The 19,323-nt window shown below is 42.0% G+C and overlaps 1 protein-coding gene across 5 annotated transcripts in view; it reads right to left on the bottom strand.

Moving 5' to 3' along the window:
• Positions 1-18,528, bottom strand: part of LOC129831142 (myocyte-specific enhancer factor 2D homolog) — a 33,526-nt gene extending 14,998 nt beyond the window's left edge. For all 5 annotated transcript variants that reach the window (XM_055894218.1, XM_055894215.1, XM_055894217.1 and 2 more), the window contains exons 1-2: positions 18,349-18,528; positions 2,301-2,648 (exon numbers count right to left, since the gene is read on the bottom strand). In XM_055894218.1, the coding sequence (XP_055750193.1) occupies positions 2,301-2,354 (54 nt within the window). In that variant the 5' untranslated portion in view covers positions 2,355-2,648; positions 18,349-18,528. The remainder of the gene's footprint in view (positions 1-2,300; positions 2,649-18,348) is intronic.
• Between the last annotated feature and the right edge of the window lie 795 nt (positions 18,529-19,323).

The following is a 19,323-nucleotide window of genomic DNA, read 5'->3' on the forward strand; positions in this document are numbered from 1 at the left end:
AAACACACACGCGCACAGATCAGTAACTTCTGTCCCTGATATGACTGTGTCCACTGGCCTGCAGCTGCTGTGGACAGACTGATTTATCTGGAGCAGCTGTCCGCAGGGCTGTGTGTGACCTGATTGACTCCATGTCGGTTTGAACTCTGTGCCTACTCGGCCTGAAACACTATGCACTCTCAGAGAGCTCCAGTCAAGTCAAACGCACACCTTCAAACAAACTAAAAGATACACTCTGCACACACTATACTGTACAAACCCAGAAAACAGTAACATTACAACACTGATACGATGTTCATTAAAATGGGCAGTGACACTAACACATTAACACAGGGAAAGATATACATTTGCACCTGTTATTTTTAGGAGGGAAAAAAAAGCTAAAACTGTAAACCATTAGCTGAAGAGAAGGAAGAAAAGCTTAAAGTTATGTTTGGGTACATTTTTTGGGTACATTTATTTCAACAGGTGTGTAGTTTGCACCGGTACAAACATTCAGTGAATCTGGCCCATGGTGTCAAATGGGCCTTGGAGGTCTAACACATACAGTTGAAGTCAGAAGTTTACATACACCTTAGCCAAATACATTTAAACTCAGTCTTTCACAATTCCTGACATTTATTCCTAGTAAAAATTCCCTGTCTTAGGTCAGTTAAGATCACCACTCTATTTTAAGAATGTGAAATGTCAGAATAATAGTAGAGAGAATGATTTTTCAACTTTTATTTCTTTCATCACATTCCCAATGGATCAGAAGATTACAGACACCCAATTAGTATTTGGTAGCATTGCCTTTAAAATTGTTTCACTTGGGCCTTCCACAAGCTTCCGACAATAAGAATGTTGTCCCATTCCTCCTGACAGAGCTGGTGTAACTGAGTCAGGTTTGTAGGCCTCCATACTAGCACACGCTTTTTCAGTTCTGCCCACAAATTTTCTATAGGATTGAGGTCAGGGCTTTGTGATGGCCACTCCAATACCTTGACTTTGTTGTCCTTAAGCCATTTTGCCACAACTTTGGAAGTATGCTTGGGGTCATTGTCCTTTTGGAAGACCAATTTGCGACCAAGCTTTAACTTCCTGACTGATATCTTGAGATGTTGCTTCAATATATCCACTTAATTTTTTCTTCCTCATGATGCCATCTATTTTGTGAAGTGCACCAGTCCCTCCAGCAGCAAAGCATCCCCACAACATGATGCTGCCACCCCCGTGCTTCACGGTTGGGATGGTGTTCTTCGGCTTGCAAGCCTCCCCCTTTTCCCTCCAAACATAACGATGGTCATTATGGCCAAACAGTTCTATTTTTGTTTCATCAGACCAGAGGACATTAAGCCAAAAAGTACAATCTTTGTCCCCATGTGCAGTTGCAAACCGTAGTCTGGCTTTATGGCGGTTTTGGAGCAGTGGCTTCTTCCTTGCTGAGCGGCCTTTCAGGTTATGTCGATATAGGACTCGTTTTACTGTGGATATAGATATTTTTGTACCGGTTTCCTCCAGCATCTTCACAAGGTCCTTTGCTGTTGTTCTGGGATTGATTTACACTTTTCGCACCAAAGTACGTTCATCTCTAGGAGACAGAACGAGTCTCTTTCCTGAGCGGTATGACGGCTGCGTGGTCCCATGGTGTTTGTGTACTATTGTTTGTACAGACTAACATGGTACTTTCAGGCATTTGGAAATTGCTCCCAAGGAGGTCTACCATTTTTTTTTCTGAGGTTTTGGCTGATTTATTTTGATTTTCCCATGTCACGCAAAGAGGCACTGAGTTTGAAGGTATGCCTTGAAATACATCCACAGGTACACCTCCAATTGACTCAAATGATGTCAATTAGCCTATCAGAAGCTTCCAAAGCCATGACATCATTTTCTGGATTTTTCCAAGCCGTTTAAAGGCACAGTCAACTTAGTGTATGTAAACTTCTGACCCACTGGAATTATGATAGTGAATTATAAGTGAAATAATCTGTCTGTAAACAATTGTTGGAAAATGACTTGTGTCATGCACAAAGTAGATGTCCTAACTGACTATACTATACTAAAACTATAGTTTGTTAACAAGAAATTTGTGGAGTGGTTGAAAAACGAGTTTTAATGACTCCAACCTAAGTGTATGTAAACTTCCGACTTCAACTGTCCATCGACCCGCCTGGATTGGGAGGAAGGATGCCTTTTTTTCAGTATTCAAAGAGACAAGGCCACACATCTCTCGCCCATCTTATAAGAAGTCGACTATATTCAAGGCCCTTGAATAAGACCCTGGTCCAGACTATGAAGACACGGCCACACATCAGTCTCACCTGTCTGTTCCTCTCGTCGGTGATCCGTTGGATCTGAATCTTTTTCCTCCCCATGCTTCCTGTTGGTTGGTTGGGGTCAGTCAATCAGGGTCAAGGGTCAGAGGTGCCTCCTCTCAGACGAGGAGAGAGGGAGTGTAGCCTGTTAGCTCTTTCTAGAGTACGGGCAGACTCATAAACAAACACCACGTGCAGTTGCGCACACACACACTCCTCTGCCCAGGTCTGGGGTGACGGGGCAGAGGGTCTGCCGTTGGTAGAGCTGGTGGAGAGTTGCCCTCAGTTCATTGTTCGCTCAGGCCAAAGGTCACCAGTTTCTCGACCGTTGCTGTGGTGAGGACGATGTCACTCCTTGAAGGGAGAGAGAGAGAGAGAGTTACGTCTACATTCCTCATGTACACACAGCCATTATAATGTGTTTTCATAGTCAACAACATAGTCTCTTCTATGTAACCAGAATCTGTCGCCTACGCTACACTGGGAGGGGAAAAAAAAACAAACCCCCAGCTATTAATGTATTAATTGGATTTATTCAGCAAAGAAGATTTGCTCTGAATACTGCAACTTTATTGTGAACATATCCGTAAGTACTGTGGACAGAGTTATGCGAGGGGAAAACACGTTATTGTTCAAAACATGTGGCTCAAGGACAATAGCCCAGGTAACACTGTCTGACCTGTCTGAGTACACACACCCCTTCACACCGTGCCAACAGCTATTACGCTTCTCCATCAGACAGTGTAAACACACACACCCCCCGCAGCTCAACGACAGAAAGGCTCTGACGTCACCCTGCTATTGTCATTCCTCCCTGGTCAGATGTGATCCCACACTGAGGAAAGGCATGCTAACCGCCGCTGGCGCTTCCAACCGATTAGCGAAAGCCCTCACCTATTCATAGAGGCTAGTCTATGACAACAGGGTGGCGTGCTAAGCGCTAGCTGCCCAGGAGGGGGAATTCCCATGCACAAGGACATCAGAGGGAGAGACGGAAGGATTACGACAGGCATCTAAAAATACCGGTGTTCACACAAGACGGGGGGGGGGGGGGGGGGTTGTTTACTTCAAGGTGAGCGTGTTAGAGGAGAAGTATGTGGCTAGGGCTAGCATGTAGCATATTAGCGTGTGGCATGATGTTTCATAGGCTGAAGTTAGTTGACAAGATAAGGAGCAACATGGGCAATTTCCTTCTTTGGAGTCATCTCAAACCTTGTTCCTTGGGGCCTAAGATTGGTGGGTGAAGCAATATCACAGCGGTAGTGGACACATTCACAGTTTCATAACATTCTGAAGTGATTTCAGAGTTGGATACTGTACATGGGACTGAATGACTAATAGATATCAGAAGCGCCTTTATTCGCCAAGTGAATTTAATCAGGCCCGGAATTAGCCATGTCCTCGAACATCAGCCACTTCCTGACAAAGCAATTGGTCCTATTTTTTCACCATAGTCCACACAATATGCTGACTAATTCAGCAGGGTTTCATTTCCGTTCAGCATACATTTTCATTACACGCATGAAGAGGCCACAAAAATGAATTATATCCTCATATTCCTCTCATAGGACTTTCCTGGAAATGAGACAATGGTGTAAGTAGTCCCACATCTCAAGAGGGCCTTAAAAGCTCTTTATAAAACTGTGTTCAAAAACTTGTTTGTACCAACCACACATTTTTGGAGTTTTGGCTTATATGAATTCATGAGTGGTCTTGATACAAACCCAGGCTATAGCCTACTGCCCTCCCTAAGTTGGGATCAGAAGCATAAGGGAAAGCATCTCTATTCCAATCTCATTCCATGTGTTGTACAGTATTGCAGCTTCACTAGATGCTAAGTGCATTGATTACAATTAATACTCAGCTGGAGGGAAATCCTGCATACACAAGGGGTCACCAGTATCAATGTGGAGGTAAATTGCACTATAACAAAAAGGAAACCAGGTAAATTCGTGCAGACCATAGTAACCCCTGCCTCAGTCAGAACCCACCTGTGTCCTTAAGTACATTTGTGTCTGTGCCGTCCACCTCCATATTCACAAGTTCACATGCTGGAGCAGGTGTTAGCACACTTTCTGTTCAGACTGAACCAGGTTGTCGTCTAGAATTTTGCCTGTGCTTAGTTCTATTCTGTTTTGTTTTTTTGTTTCATCCTAAAAAAAAAAAAAATAACTCAGTAGTCCTTGCCGATGACAAGCATGCCCATAGCATGATGCAGCCACCACCATGCTAGAAAATATGAAGAGTGGTACTCCGAGGTGTGTTTGCCCCAAACATAACGCTTTCTATTCAGGACATCAAGTTAATTGTTGCAGTTTTACCTTTGTGCCTAGTTGCAAACAGGATGCATGTTTTGGAATATTTTTCTTCTCACGGTCATTTAGGTTAGTATTGTGGAGTAACTTCAATGTTGATCCATCCTCAGTTTTTTCCTATCACTGATTTAATGTCACCATTGGCCTCATGGCGAAATCCCTGTATCATCCAAAAGAGTAATTCAATAACTTCACCATGCTCAAAAAGGTTATTCAATGTCTGCTTTTTAAATGTTTTACCCATCTACCAATAGGTGCCCTTCTTTGTAAGGCATTGGAAAACCTCTCTGGTTTTGTGGTTGAATCGGTGTTCGCCATCTTCCTTTTAAAACAGGGAGTACATTTGTTTTCAGCACTTTCATTTCCAAAACTTGGTTTCTCATTGCTCGCTCTTGTCCGTCTGTAGCAGACATATGGTAAGCACAATATGTTTGGAAGATCAAATCGCATTTCGGCACCAAATTATCGTGATAATATCGTATTGTGAGGTCCCTGGCAATTTCCAGCCCTACATTAGCAGAAAGCCCAGTCTGGAAATATATTTGTTCCAAACAATGTCTTAAAAATTTACTAAATCAAAAATGGTAGTTTTGAGATGTGAACATGTGTATTTCAAAATCAAGACATACTCCATATTTCAGAGCACACTATAAAAGGAGTATAATGACACCAAGATGTCTGGATCATGTACAGTTCTTAGATCAGGGTCTTACAGGAGTAATGTATAGGTCTAAAAAGAGCCTAAAATGGCCACTGTCATCATGATTTAAAACAAATTGTGATACAAATGTAAAAAGCATGTCAAACATTCTTCCTCCTAATGACGTTTCCATGTTAGAATTGCCAGAACAATCTGAGATCCCTAAAAATATTTTGGGGCTTGGAAATCGCACAAGCAGGCTCGCAAACGATTGCCATTTCAAGAGTTCATGCAAAAGTTCCATGCGTAAGCAATACAGGCACATAGCCTTGAGTTGTAAATACAGGGCAAAATACATTCATGTGAACACAACAAATTAACGGTGAATTAAACAATTAATTCGCCCAAACCGCATATCAGAAATGACAAAGCCACCAAAGCTCTCCATTCCAATATCACGACTGAAAACAAACGTAAATCGTATCGTACAGTCTACCATGGGAGAAAATCAACAAAAAATATATATATATATTTTAAAAAAAGAGTCAACTACAGAAGTTTGGAACCCAAATTCCCCCACACAAAAATATTCTCCATCCAATTGTACAAAATCAAGACCATGCCAAATTGTAGCTGGTTGAGAGAGAAAAAAATGATTTGCCTGCGCTATAGGTAGGGTTGCACATTTTGGGGAATATTCAGAGGGGGAACCTTTCCGTGGGAATTAAAGAGAATAAATGCTAATTAATACCATTTAAAATAGATGTTTTTTGCATTTGATATATTTACCATATTATATGGAGACAGAACCATAAACATTTTACCTTATCATAAGTAGACAATTGCAAATTATTAAATTATTCCAATGGAAATTTAAAAAAATGTTTAAAATGTAGTTACGAATTTAACATTAGATGAGTTCACTCTTCACATGGGATGATTTCACTGACCAACAAAAGGGAATATTGAATGATCCATCGCATCTCCCAAAAACTTTTTCAACATACATAAAATGATAGTCGAGAAACTAAAGCTTTGGTTGTCTTCCTCTCAGTCTTCCATGTCTTCTCCCTGGACCTCCTCAATGTCCACCTCTTGAACATCAGATTCTGAAGCGTCATCTTTACTGTCACTTTCCAACCTTGAGGACGGCTCGTTGTCAGGCTCAAAAAGTCTCAAATTTGCCCAGATGGCCATCAATTTTTCAACCCTTGTATTGATCAGCCTGTTGCGTACTTTGGTGTGTGTTCCCAAACAAGGACCAGTTGCGCTCTGAGGCAGCTAATGTTGGTGGGATTTGGAGGATGATGGAGGCAACAGGGGAAAGAGCCTCAGATCCACAAAGTCCCTTCCACCAGGTGGCTGATGAGATATGTTGGCACGACTGCCATATTGCATCTCCATCCCAAAGCCCTTGCTTGGAAGTGTACTCGCCAGACTGCCAAGAACCTTGCCCTCATCCAAGCCAAGGTGGTGAGACACGGTAGTGATGACACCATAGGCCTTGTTGATCTCTGCACCAGACAGGATGCGCTTGCCAGCATACTTGGGGTACAACATGTACACTGAGGCGTATATGGGCTTCAGGCAGCCATCTTCAAGCTTTTTGATGTATTTCAGAACTGCAGTTTCCTCTGCTTGGAGCAACAGTGAAGTGGGCAGGGCAGTATGGATTTCTTCTCTTACATCTGCAAGCAGTCTGAACATCAGACAGGATGGCATTGTCTCCCTCAATCCGTGCAATGGCTATTGCTATAGGTTTCAGGAGTTTCAGGCTGCTTACCGCTCTCTCCCAAAATACATAATCCAGGAGGATCCTCTTCATGGGGCTGTCCATATCGGCAGACTGATATGGCAAATTTCTTGGAGAGGCTCCTTCCCTTCCAGGAGACTGGTGTCATCATGCATGACACCACCCCAAAGGGTGTTGCTGGGCAGCTTCAATGTGGTGCTCTATTTCTTCTCACTTTGCTTGGTGAGGTAGATTGTGGCTATAGGACCTAGATGACCCTTAACATACCTAACCATTTCCTTGGCTCTCTTGTAGAGTGTATCCATTGTTTCTAGTGCCATGATGTCCTTGAGGAGAAGATTCAATGCATGTGCAGCACAGCCAATGGGTGTGATGTGAGGGTAGGACTCCTCCACTTTAGACCAAGCAGCCTTCATGTTCTCAGCATTGTCTGTCACCAGTGCAAATATATTCTGTGGTCCAAGGTCCTTGATGACTGCCTTCAGCTCATCTGCAATGTAGAGACCGGTGTGTCTGTGCTCTTGTAGAATACTGGTTGAGGGATGGAGATTATGTAGTTAATTATTCCTTGCCCACGAACATTCGACCACCCTTCAGAGATGATTGCAATACAGTCTGCTTTCTCTATGATTTGCTTTCACTTTAACTCTGTTGAACCCTGCATCTAGCAAATGAGTAGATAAAGCATATCTGGTTGGAGGGGTGTATGCTGGGCGAAGAACATTCAGAAATCTCTTCCAATACACATTGCCTGTGATCATCAGAGGTGAACCAGTTGCATACACAGCTCATGCAAGACATTAAATCAGCATTTCTTTGACAACGTTCCTCCATTGAATCAAAAAAACGTCTGACCTCAAATAGAAGTTGAGGGACTTTTGTCGGGGGTTGCTTGTTGTGAGCGCTGAGGGAACTTTATGCACTTGGCCAGATTATTCTGCATCTTTGTTGCATTCTTCACATATGATTTGGCACAGAATTTCTAAATGTACACAGCTTTTCATTCTACATTAGCTGCAGTGGAATGTCTCCACACATAAAGAGAGTACCCATGGTATTTTCCTGTAAAGATTAGGGGGGAAATGGTTAAATAAAAACCGAATACAATTCCATGTACAGATAAATAGTTACCGTAATTTCCGGACTATAAGCCGCTACTTTTTTCCCACGCTATGAACCTTGCGCTTTATACAATGACGCGGCTAATTTATGGATTTTTCCCGCTTTCACAAATTCATGCCGCCAAAAAACTGAGCACCGTCACATAATGTGACGTAAATCGAGCGCGCTCAAACTTTCCATCATTCTGATTACGGTAGTCATTTTGTCACCCTCATCATGGCAAAGACACGGAGAAATGCATATGATGCAGCTTTCAATTTGAAGGCGATCGATCTGGCTGTTGGAAAAGGAAATAGTGCTGCTGCACGGGAGCCTTAATGAGTCGATGATAAGACGTTGGAAACAGCAGCGTGAGAAACTGACTTAGTGCAAAAAGACAACAAAAGTTTTCAGAGGAAAGAAAAGCAGATGGCCCGAACTAGAAAATGAGGCTTGGATGAGTTTGCCTCCGGATGAAAGTGAGGAGAGCGCAATGAAAACGATCCAACATCGGATGAAGCAATTCTGAGGCTATTCAACTCCGACACCAAAGGAGATGACTTCAGTGGTTTCAGTGCACAGGAGGAAGATAGTGACCAAGGACTTTCTTGGTAGGCTATTGTTTACTGCTATTTAAAAAAAAAAAAAGTTACAAGCCTGTTTCGTTAAAGCCTATTTATTTTTGTTACAAGCCGTGTTTCGTTAAAGCCTATTTATTTTTGTTACAAGCCGTGTTTCGTTTAAAGGCTGTGTAAAGTTCATTTGTTTCAATGTACCGGTAGGCACCTGCGGCTTATAGACAAGTGCGGCTTATTTATGTACAAAAAAAAAAAAAAAAAAAATTATTCAGTGGGTGCGGCTTATATTCAGGTGCGATTAATAGTCCAGCAATTACGGTAAGCAGTTACATAAAACAACTCCTTTGTAAGATAAATGTTTTAAAATTAAACATGTATGCAGACAGGTGAATTAACAACCCTCACTTAGTCTCAAGCAAGCTAAAACCCACATGGTAGCAAAAACTAACTAGCAGAAATGTTAACAAGTTAGAAATGATTTTAACACACTTTGCTGTATGTGGCAATGGCAACCTAACAATTTCTTGACTTTGCTGACATATTTGATTAGCCGTAGAATGAACTACAACAAGGATTGTGGCCAGCCCTATTCTCCCCGTGCGGCACTCGGCATGGCTACCCCCTCTCATTACTGTAATTGACATGTCCATCCTCCCTCTCCCTCCCCCCGAAGGCGCTGATGGCTCAATTAGGAGCTGGCTGGAGGACTGATTAGATGCCAAGATAATGAGGCTGCCGCTCGACTCACACCGAGCCAGAAAAGAACCAGCTCACTCTGTCAGTGACATTACAGGAACCCCAAAGAGCTAAAGGAGAGACGTAGCTTTCAACTAAAGCCCAGACTCGGACACTTTGGACAGGCTCAGGCAGGCTGGTCTGAAATAGACTGCTCCGGATTGCTGAGACCTTAGAGGCCGCCTCATTATCTGTCGAGGGCAGGCCTTCCGTCACCTTGGTTCAATCGACCTGCCTGGATGTCTCCTTGAAACGTCAACTGGGTGCTTTCGCACCCTGTGAAAATGTCCTCTGATTAAGAGAGAGTGCACAATCAAGCCAGGCTAGGCATCTGTCGGTTTTGGAGTGGTGTACAGTAATTAGTGGCAGTGACCTTTTAGCAGATTACACATTGGTCAATGAAATGTGGGCAAAGTCCTAGAATGAAGGCCAGGGCCATCATGCCTTGAAAAGGAGGGGGGGGGGGGGGGGGGGCTTATAATTCTCATCGGTTACCTGACTCCAGCTAATGGAGGAGGGATTCCTCATTGTTTCACAACGGAGGACATGTTGAGTAAATCTCAGTTCTGTCATTTTTCTTGAGTCTAGGTTCAGTGGTTTGCAAAGACTTTGCTGGGTTCCATGCAGAGAGCTGCTCAAAAGGTAGAGGCCTGATGGTCAGTATTCTTCGATACAGTTAAACCCCTTCTTGATCACTCACACTTATCCCACCTAGGCCTGTTGGTTTTTCCTCTGTAACCAGATTCATTTCATTATGGCTCTCTTGAATCTCTGAATTTTTCTTGTCACCTCCCTCTCCTTTGACCTTTTCTATTGATGGAGATGATCTCCTCATGCGGCAGAAATCCCACACTCCAAGGCTACATGGAGTCTCTTTACAATGAATCACCATTTGAGTCCTGTCATATTGGCTTCATATTGCAAACTCTTGCTGAGGAAAGAGCGTTCACAGGTCCTGTCATGCTGACATGGTGCAGCCAGGTTTACTGCTACTAAGAGCAGTCAGGTCTAACACAATAGTTGAACATGGCAGGTGTGAATTAAATTGTGTCAAAAGTGAGTTCCTGGTGTGTCAACGAGTGACCATAAGAGTACATGGTAAACAGTTTTACACAGGGATTTGTCTAACATTGAAATCCTTGGGCGGGTCCAAACAGTGTAAAAAACATTTTATAACTTTTTTGGGATGGAAAAACCTTCAGTGTAAACGACTAAACCAGATATAAAGTAAGTAGAAAAGATAATGACCCTATATATTTTTTTTATAACAATCTTTGAGAACTAGCAAATCACCCAAATAAAAGCTACAGTCATGGAACATTTTAAATGTATTTAACAGTATGTTCTGTTATGTTAGAGCAAAAGAACAAACAATAAGCCATGGCAGAATGCATAGAGTTGCAGGAAAATATTTTAAACTGCAAAATGTTCTCTCAGCTCCATGGCAGAACATGTAGAATCACAGGAAGTGCTTTAAAAACAGCAACATTGTCTCTCAGCTGCATGGCAAAATGTGTAGAATCTGCCTTCTTAACCATACAAGATCCAACAAAGTTTTTAGTGGTGTAGCATCCGTTGTTCCCAGCAGCTTTCCCCAAAATACTCATCTTCTTCCTGATGCATAAGGACAAATATCCTCAGAGGCCCTGTACCTCCAGTTCAACCAGACAAATTCAAGAAGAAGAACTGTTTTACTACTGTGGCCAACTTTAAAATGCAAACAAGCCAGGCCAGCCAGCCTTTATCTCAAATCAGTAGTGTAACTTGTGGGAGCTACTGTTCCTGCTCCTGTTGAATATGTGGTGAAGAGAAATACAATGTTTCCAGAGGAAATCAACATTTTGACCAACATGGTGACATTTTTGGGGCCAAAAAAAAGTGAATTGATATAGGTTGGTGGGGAGGTGTTTAACGTATGTAAAAATACAATGAACAAAAATATAAAGGCAACAATTTCAAAAATGTTAGTGAGTAGTTTATATAAGGTAAATCAGGCGATTGAAATGAATTCATTCAGCTTTAATCTATGGATTTCACATGCCTGGTAATACAGATATGCGTCAGTTGGTCACAGATACCTTTTTAAAAAAGGTAGGGGCGTGGATCAGAAAACCTGTCAGTATCTGGTGTGACCACCATTTGCCTCATGCAGCATGACATCTCCTTTGCATAGAGTTGATCAGGCTGTAGATTGTGGCTTGTTGTCCCACTCCTCTTCAATGTCTGTGCGAAGTTGCTGGATATTGGCGGAAACTGGAACACGGCGTCATACTCGTTGATCCAGAGCACCCTAAACATGCTCAATGGGTGGCATGTCTGGTGAGTATGCAGGCCATGAATGAACTGGAACATTTTCAGGTTCCAGGAATTGTCTACAGATCCTTGCGACATCGGGCCGTGCATTATCATGCTGAAACATGCAGTGAAGGCGGTGGATAAATGGCACAATAATGAGCCTCAGGATCTCGTCACGGTATCTTGGTGCATTCAAATTGCCATTGAGAAAATGCCTTTGTGTTAGATGTCCATAGCTTATGCTTGCCCATACCATAACCCCACCATGGGGCACTCTGTTCACAACATTGACGTCAGCAAACTGCTCGCCCACACAACACCATACGCGCTGCCTGCCATCTGCCCAGTACAGTTGAAACTGGGATTCATCCATGAAGAACACACTTCTCCAGCATGCCAGTGGTGAGCATTTGACCACTGAAGTCAGTTACAACACCTAACTGCAGTCAGGTCAAGCCCCTGTAGAGGATGACGAGCACACAGATGAGCTTCCCTGAGATAGTTTGTGCAGAAATTCTTCGGTTGTGCAAACCCACAGTTTCATCAGCTGTCCGGGTGGCTCATCTCAGACGATCCTGCAGGTGAAGAAGCCATATTTGGAGGTCACGGACTGGCACGGTTACACGTGGTCTGCAGTTGTGAGGCCGGTTGGACGTACTGCCAATTTCTCTAAAACGACGTTGGAGGCTAGAGAAATGAACATTAAATTCTCTGGCAAAAGCTCTGGTAGACATTCCTGCAGTGGGCATGCAATTTGCACACTCCCTCAAAACATCGGTGGCATTGTGCTGTGTGACAAAATTGCACATTTTAGAGTGGCCTTTAATTGTCCCCAGTACAAGGTGCACCTGTGTAAACAGCATGATCATTAATCAGCTTCTTGATATGCCACATCTGTCAAGTGGATTGATTATCTTGGCAAAGGAGAAATGCTCACTAACAGGGATGTAAACAAATTTGAGAGAAATAAGCATTTTTTTCAGTTCATGAAATATGGGACCAACACTTTACATGTTGCCTTTATATTTTTGTTCAGTATACTTGACTAGCGAAGTGGCCGTCTAACAGCACGTTCTCTAATAGGCTTGGGCGGTATACCTTACATCAGGGTATTTGGAAATAACCAAGGGATGGTTTTACAATACCATAAATATTACTTCTTTGATGTTTTTCTATACATTTTAATATTTGTAGCTATTTTTTTAAGTAAGCATAAATACCTGCAGTCAACTTGTTCAATGCGTTAGGAGATAAAGCAGATTGCGTTCTTATTTCACCTGTCACATTATGAAGTTCACTTAGTTCCCCAAAACAGTTGAGCCAGTCAATTGTTTGTTTGTAAATGGAACAGGAGAAACCGGAAGGTGACTCCAGCTGTGCATTGACAGGGGTTGTGTTTTATATTGAAAGTCAGTGATTTTTTGCTTCAATAGAGTGATAAGGGACATGCAACTATAATTTTCTATTTCCTACACAGAAAATACATTAGTGCAACACATTTGGCAGAAAATAGCTTATTTTCATCAGATGACAGAAGTCCAACGCTATTTGGCTGGCAGCCACACAAGGGAGCTTACAATGAATAAGGAAGATATTTTTTGCAAAAACGATGCATGGCCAACATATTCCTAATGTTTAGGCCCATCAAAGAAAGAATGTAGCCAGCTACATTTCCTAATGTTTTGCTTTAAGTTCATCTTGAATTTTTACCAATAGATACCCATCTGTCAGAGTAGTGTCTGCTGAACGCCCGTTCGTGAATTCTCAGAGTTTAGAAGAGCAACTGAAGCACACACTTAATGTTATGCCGAGCAGAAATTTCAGTAAGAAGCATTTTACATCTGCGTTTACAAAAACAGCAAGAATATTTTTTTCCTGCGTGAAAAACTTTGAATTATGCATTAACACTGGGCTTGGGCAGTATACCATATACAGTGCATTCGGAAAGTATTCAGACCCCTTGACTTATTCTACATTGTTAGTCTTATTCTAAAAAGGGATTAAATATTCAAATTCAGTCTACACACACACACAACCCTATAATGACCAAGTGAAAACAAGTTATACATTATTGTAAATGTATTAAGAATAAAAAATAAATACCTTATTTACATAAGTATTCAGACCCTTTGCTATGATACTCAACATTGAGCTCAGGTGCATCCTGTTTCCATTGATCATCCTTGAAATGTTTCTACAACTTGGAGTCCACCTGTGGTAAATTCAATTGATTGGACATGATTTGGAAAGGCACACACCTGTCTATATAAGGTCCCACAGTTGACAGTGCATGTCAGAGCAAAAACCTAGCCATGAGGTCGGAAGAATTGTCCGTAGAGCGCCGAGACAGGATTGTGTCGAGGCACATATCTGGGGAAGGGTACGAAAACATTTCTGCAGCATTGAAGGTCTCCAGAAACACAGTGGCCTCCATCATTCTTAAAAGAAAGACATTTGAAACTAACAAAGACTCTTCCTAAAGCTGGCCACCCGTCCAAACGGAGCAATCGGGGGAGAAGGGCCTTGGTCAAGGAGGTGACCAAGAACCCGATGGTCACTGACAGAGCTCCAGAGTTCCTCTGTGGAGATGGGAGAACCTTCCAGAAGGACAACCATCTTTGCAGCACTCAACCAAATCAGGCTTTTATGGTAGAGTGGCTAGACGGAAGTCACTCCTCAGTAAAAGGCACAACAGCCCGCTAGGAGGTTGCCAAAAGAAACCTAAAGGACTCTTAGACCATGAGAAAAAAAATATTCTCTGGTCTGATGAAACCAAGATTGAACTCTTTGGCCTGAATGCCAAGTGTCACAACTGGAAGAAACCTGGCACCCTCCCTACGATGAAGCATGGTGGTGACAGCATCATGCTGTGGGGATGTTTTTCAGTGGCAGGGACTGGGAGACTAGTCAGGATTGAGAGAAAGATGAACAGAGAAAAGAACAGAGAGATCCTTGATGAAAACCTGCTCCAGAGCGCTCAGGACCTCAGACTAGGGCGAAGGTTCACCTTCCAACAGGACAATGACCCTAAGCACACAACCAACGCAGGAGAGGCTTCGGGACAAGTCTCTGAATGTCCTTGAGTGGCCCAGCTAGAACCCAGAGTTGAACCTCATTGAATATCTCTGGAGAAACCTGAGAATAACTGTACAGCAACATTTCCCATCCAACCTGACAGAGCTTGAGAGGATCTGCATAGAAGAATGCGAGAAACTAACCAAATACAGATGTGACAAGCTTGTAGTGTCATACCCAAGAAGACTCAAGGCTGTAATTGCTGCCAAAGGTGCTTAAACATAGAACTGAGGAAAGGGTCTGAATAATTATGTAAATGTAATTTGTTTTTACTAAATTTGCAAACATTTCTAAAAAACTATTTTTGCTTTGTCATTATGGTGTATAGTGTGTAGATTGCTGAGGGGAAAAAAAACTGATTAATTTTAGAATAATCCTGTAACGTAACAAAATGTGAAAAAAGTCCAGGGTTCTGAAAACTTTCCGAATGCACTGTATATACCATATACCGGGGTATTTGGAAAAAGCCATGGGATGGTTTCTCAATACTGTTGAACTATTTCTTTGTAGATTTTTTTCCAAAGTAACTACAAAAAAAACATTGTATAAGTAAATACCTGCAGTCAACTTGTGCAATAAGGTTAGGAGATAAGGAACACGGCGTTCTTAATTTCACCCTGTCACAATTTTTCATTATCAAGCTTACCGGTAGTCCCCAGTCACGTAGTGTTTGTTGACAAGCACACAACGACGAGAGACGGGAGCCTTGTGAGTCACTCACTGTTGTGCAGCATGCGCCAGGTGATCTAATTACAGTATGGAATCCACAACTAAATGTTTGCCAGCTACATATCTTATAACTTCTAAGTTAATTGTATAAAATGTGCTAAATGTTCTGCAGTCTCGTCTGATCTCGAAAGCTAAGCAGGGTCAGTTGGGTTTGAAAACTGTGCCCCTTGTGTGCAGTGACAGTATTACTGAATATCTCAGTATGCCAGTCTGGATACCACCCAAGCCTAGCTAAGAAGACCCCTAACTTAATTTACTAAGTGGTTCAATTAATAAGGTGACAACGCATCATATTGGGTTAGCTTTTTGTCGTGTTTTGTTCACTTGCACAATGTCTCTCATTCGCTTGTAAATGTCCAAACTCACCAAAAATGACATTCGATAGTTCCTACCTGTTTAACTTCATGAGCTGGATTGCCTGTCTTTGCAATTTGTTCATTTTCCCTTTGCGTACGTTAGCATAGTTAGCTAGCAAACGACATGGAAATTCTCTATTACTTGTGCAATTTTTTGGGGGGGCATTCTGGTAGACACCCAATAGGCTTTTTTGCGGGTTATTTGGCACCCCTTTGTGTACTAAGCCAGTAATACCGTAAATACTGGGGTGAGAGAAGTACAGTAGGGGTGCCAAGGCATTCATACTTCTTGTGCATCGCCGAGCAGCGCAGAACTGTTGTGAAGGAAGTTGTCAAGTAAGTAAGTTTGTGTTTATACATGACCTCCCGCCCTCACCTACCGTCAACCAATCATGTCAATGCAGAGCTATACGGAGCCCTCAGAATTGTTACAAAATTTGAGAGGAATGCGGCAAGGAGCTCCAATTGGCCACTGTGTCCCTCCGGAGGTTCGCAATTGTGTCACACCATCCTTCCCGCGCCTCTGACCATATTTTTTGATCAAGCATAAATTGTCTCTTAGAATGGCATGTGATGTGTTCAGAAGGTTGGAAGTTCATTCGTTTCTGATAACAACTTGAATGTGTACTCCATTGTTTATATTTATTTATTTATTTCCCATGAATTCAACAAAATCAAAAGTTGGTTTAAGTCTGGGTGATGTTTTGTGTAACAAACTATGCCATACTGTAAGTAAGGCTTACAATAACTTGGGTTATACGAGTTTATTTTCAAGCATTGATAAAATGACTATCGGAGTCTACATGATTGTGTCCTTCAGACTGGCCCCAAAGCACAAGGCTGTGTCTGGCCTACTTCTACCCGAGCAGCAGCATTAGAATCAGAGTAAGAATCGGATCCCTTGGGACCCTCCACACAACATAGCTGCCAATTTCCAGGTCACATGACATTAAAATGATTAACGTTCCACTACCAATCTAAATCAAGGCCCGGAATCTAATATTAATGTCTGCTGATGCATCAAGAGGTTATGCATAAGCTAAAGGTTAAGTACAGTATTTAGGTGGACAAACAGCTAGGGAATCCATACCCTCTGTTCTATGGCACTGCTCACTTGGCTACAGAGATCTGAGCAAATTTTCCACATGAGATAACATCTGTTATATCTGAACAGTGGTCAAGGCCTTCAAAATACTTTGAAAGACCATTTCTGCATAAGAAGCTTTATATAATACAGTTTCCCTTCAAATTTAATTGGATTTATTAAAGGTATGCTGTGTGAAGGTATACAAATCTAAATGTGTAGGCCCCTATGTGCAGTACAGCATGCACATGGTATTAGTTGATCTCCAATCCCCAGCGTCACAGATTAATGATTTGTTGTTTGTTTTAATAATCACATGCAAAGCCAGTACATCAAGGTGCAATACTTACATGAGAAAGATTTGAGAGGTATAATGATTTTAAAATGCAGAGAGAGATTTGAAGTATAGTGATTATAAAATGCAAATATAAAAAAAGGCTTGAAAGTTTTATCAGCGTGCTCTGACATGTGTTTTTGCCTTTGATAGCTAGCCTACCTGAGTATTTCGTCACTAACAGCTAAATTACATTGAATATGAAAGTATGACTGTTAATCCAGGGGAAATATATGGTCTACTGTGTGCAGCCTGAAGTGCAGCCTATAATTTTCTATTAAAAAGAATTGTCTATAAAAAATTGTAACAGCAAGCCAGCCAACTCTAGGCACAGACTGACAGACAAGTCAAAGACGGACAGACATTCTGATGGCGCTTTCAAGCCAACTGGGAACACGGGGGGGCGAGGTCAAATCATGACGTCAGTGATCTTCAGGTCGGAAAGTTGATGTTCTAGAAAGATGCCCGAGTTGTCAACTTGGAATTCCGAGTTGGAGAACCGTTCAAAACGATTTTCGTTTTTCCCCGTTTTCATAAAAGCACTGAAGTCGGAGATTTCCGAGTTCCAAGTTATTTTGAACGTGGCAAAAGACTGACAGTCAGACAACAAATCCGCTGTGACAGCTCGCTCTAGCTCTATTGTTTTTGTTGTGGCCCTGTTGTCAACATGCGCGCACCTCCACCGTTATAAACCGAGAGCTTTCACCGTTCAAACCATAATGGAGGGTTCATATGTCGTCTAGCGAAGGTGCTCTTTTAGGCCATTTCACAATCTCTGGCGAAGCCGACCGACAGCCATTAGTCTACCTTGCTTCCCAGCCTCAACTCTTCCGAAAAATACAACCCAACCATCAAGTGCCATGACTGCGACAACTGAGCTCACCAATTATAATAATAATTTTTTATAACAATTTAGGGGGTGAATAATGTTGTCAATACAAATTAGCCTATTAGGCTACCCTCTGTCTAGAACGGTTTGATTAAAACAATACAAACACTCTTGTTCTTACGAGGGGGAAAAAACGAAAACGCAGGAAGCAAATGTATAATTCCACTTACCCTGAAATATTACATCCACAATCGTGTGAAAAGATAGAGGAATGGTTTAAAATAGAGGTATAATAAAAAGACGATGCGCTATAATCATGATCGACGTCTCAATTTAGATAAATCCACTCTCCCCTTCTCCGTAAAATGTAACTATTCCGTTCAGCCAAACGATACAATGTAGCTAGTGCACAACCTACGTCATTGAAACCGTTCATGAGTGACTTGTAAGAAGCCAATAGAAAGCTGACACTCCAGCATCAAAGCCAATCACAGTATAAATTACTGTAAATAGGAAGGGCATGAAGGAGACGGGATGACCGCCATGTTCTATAAGGGTTTTTGTATCCCTCCGCTTCTGTATTTACCTTTTGCATGATTTTGCATGTGGGTAAAATGTCACTGTGTGTATAGTCGAATGGCCTACCTCCCCGTGTTCATGTAGAAGACCCGTTAGCTGTTTTACAAATATGTGGTTTACAGTTAGGACTTTAGTATACATACAGAATGTTGGGAGAATCTCAATTGTATACTCATCACGTCCTCTCTCCTTCTCAAAACCCATTGGATGAGAAAGCCAGAGGTCCCTCCCCCCTGACCTTCTCCTCCAATTAATTTTGAAAGGGAGGCAGGAGAGAGGACTCAAGGAGTATGCAATTGAGATTTTCCCCTAGTCTTTGAGTTGACAGCAAAGAAAGTGGATATGTGGACACTGTAAAAAACCTCTGTGAAGTCTCCTCCATGATCAGAAGAGGGTGCCACTTCAACAGTATAGGCATGTATAGGCCTATTATTTAGGCAGCAGGTAGTGTGTTCTAATTATCTTGATTAATCAATTGCTTTCACCTCCTAAATCGATTGTTATTGCACAGAACATAATTTCCAAAGACCTTGTGTAAAGAAGGTCATGCTTAGTGAGTAGCCTACCTTCCCGCTTATTGAACTCAGGACCAACAGTATGGGTGTGTTCAAGCGGGTCACTTTTGT

This window comes from Salvelinus fontinalis, chromosome 32 (genome assembly GCF_029448725.1).
Source record: "Salvelinus fontinalis isolate EN_2023a chromosome 32, ASM2944872v1, whole genome shotgun sequence".
NCBI lineage: Eukaryota > Metazoa > Chordata > Actinopteri > Salmoniformes > Salmonidae > Salvelinus > Salvelinus fontinalis.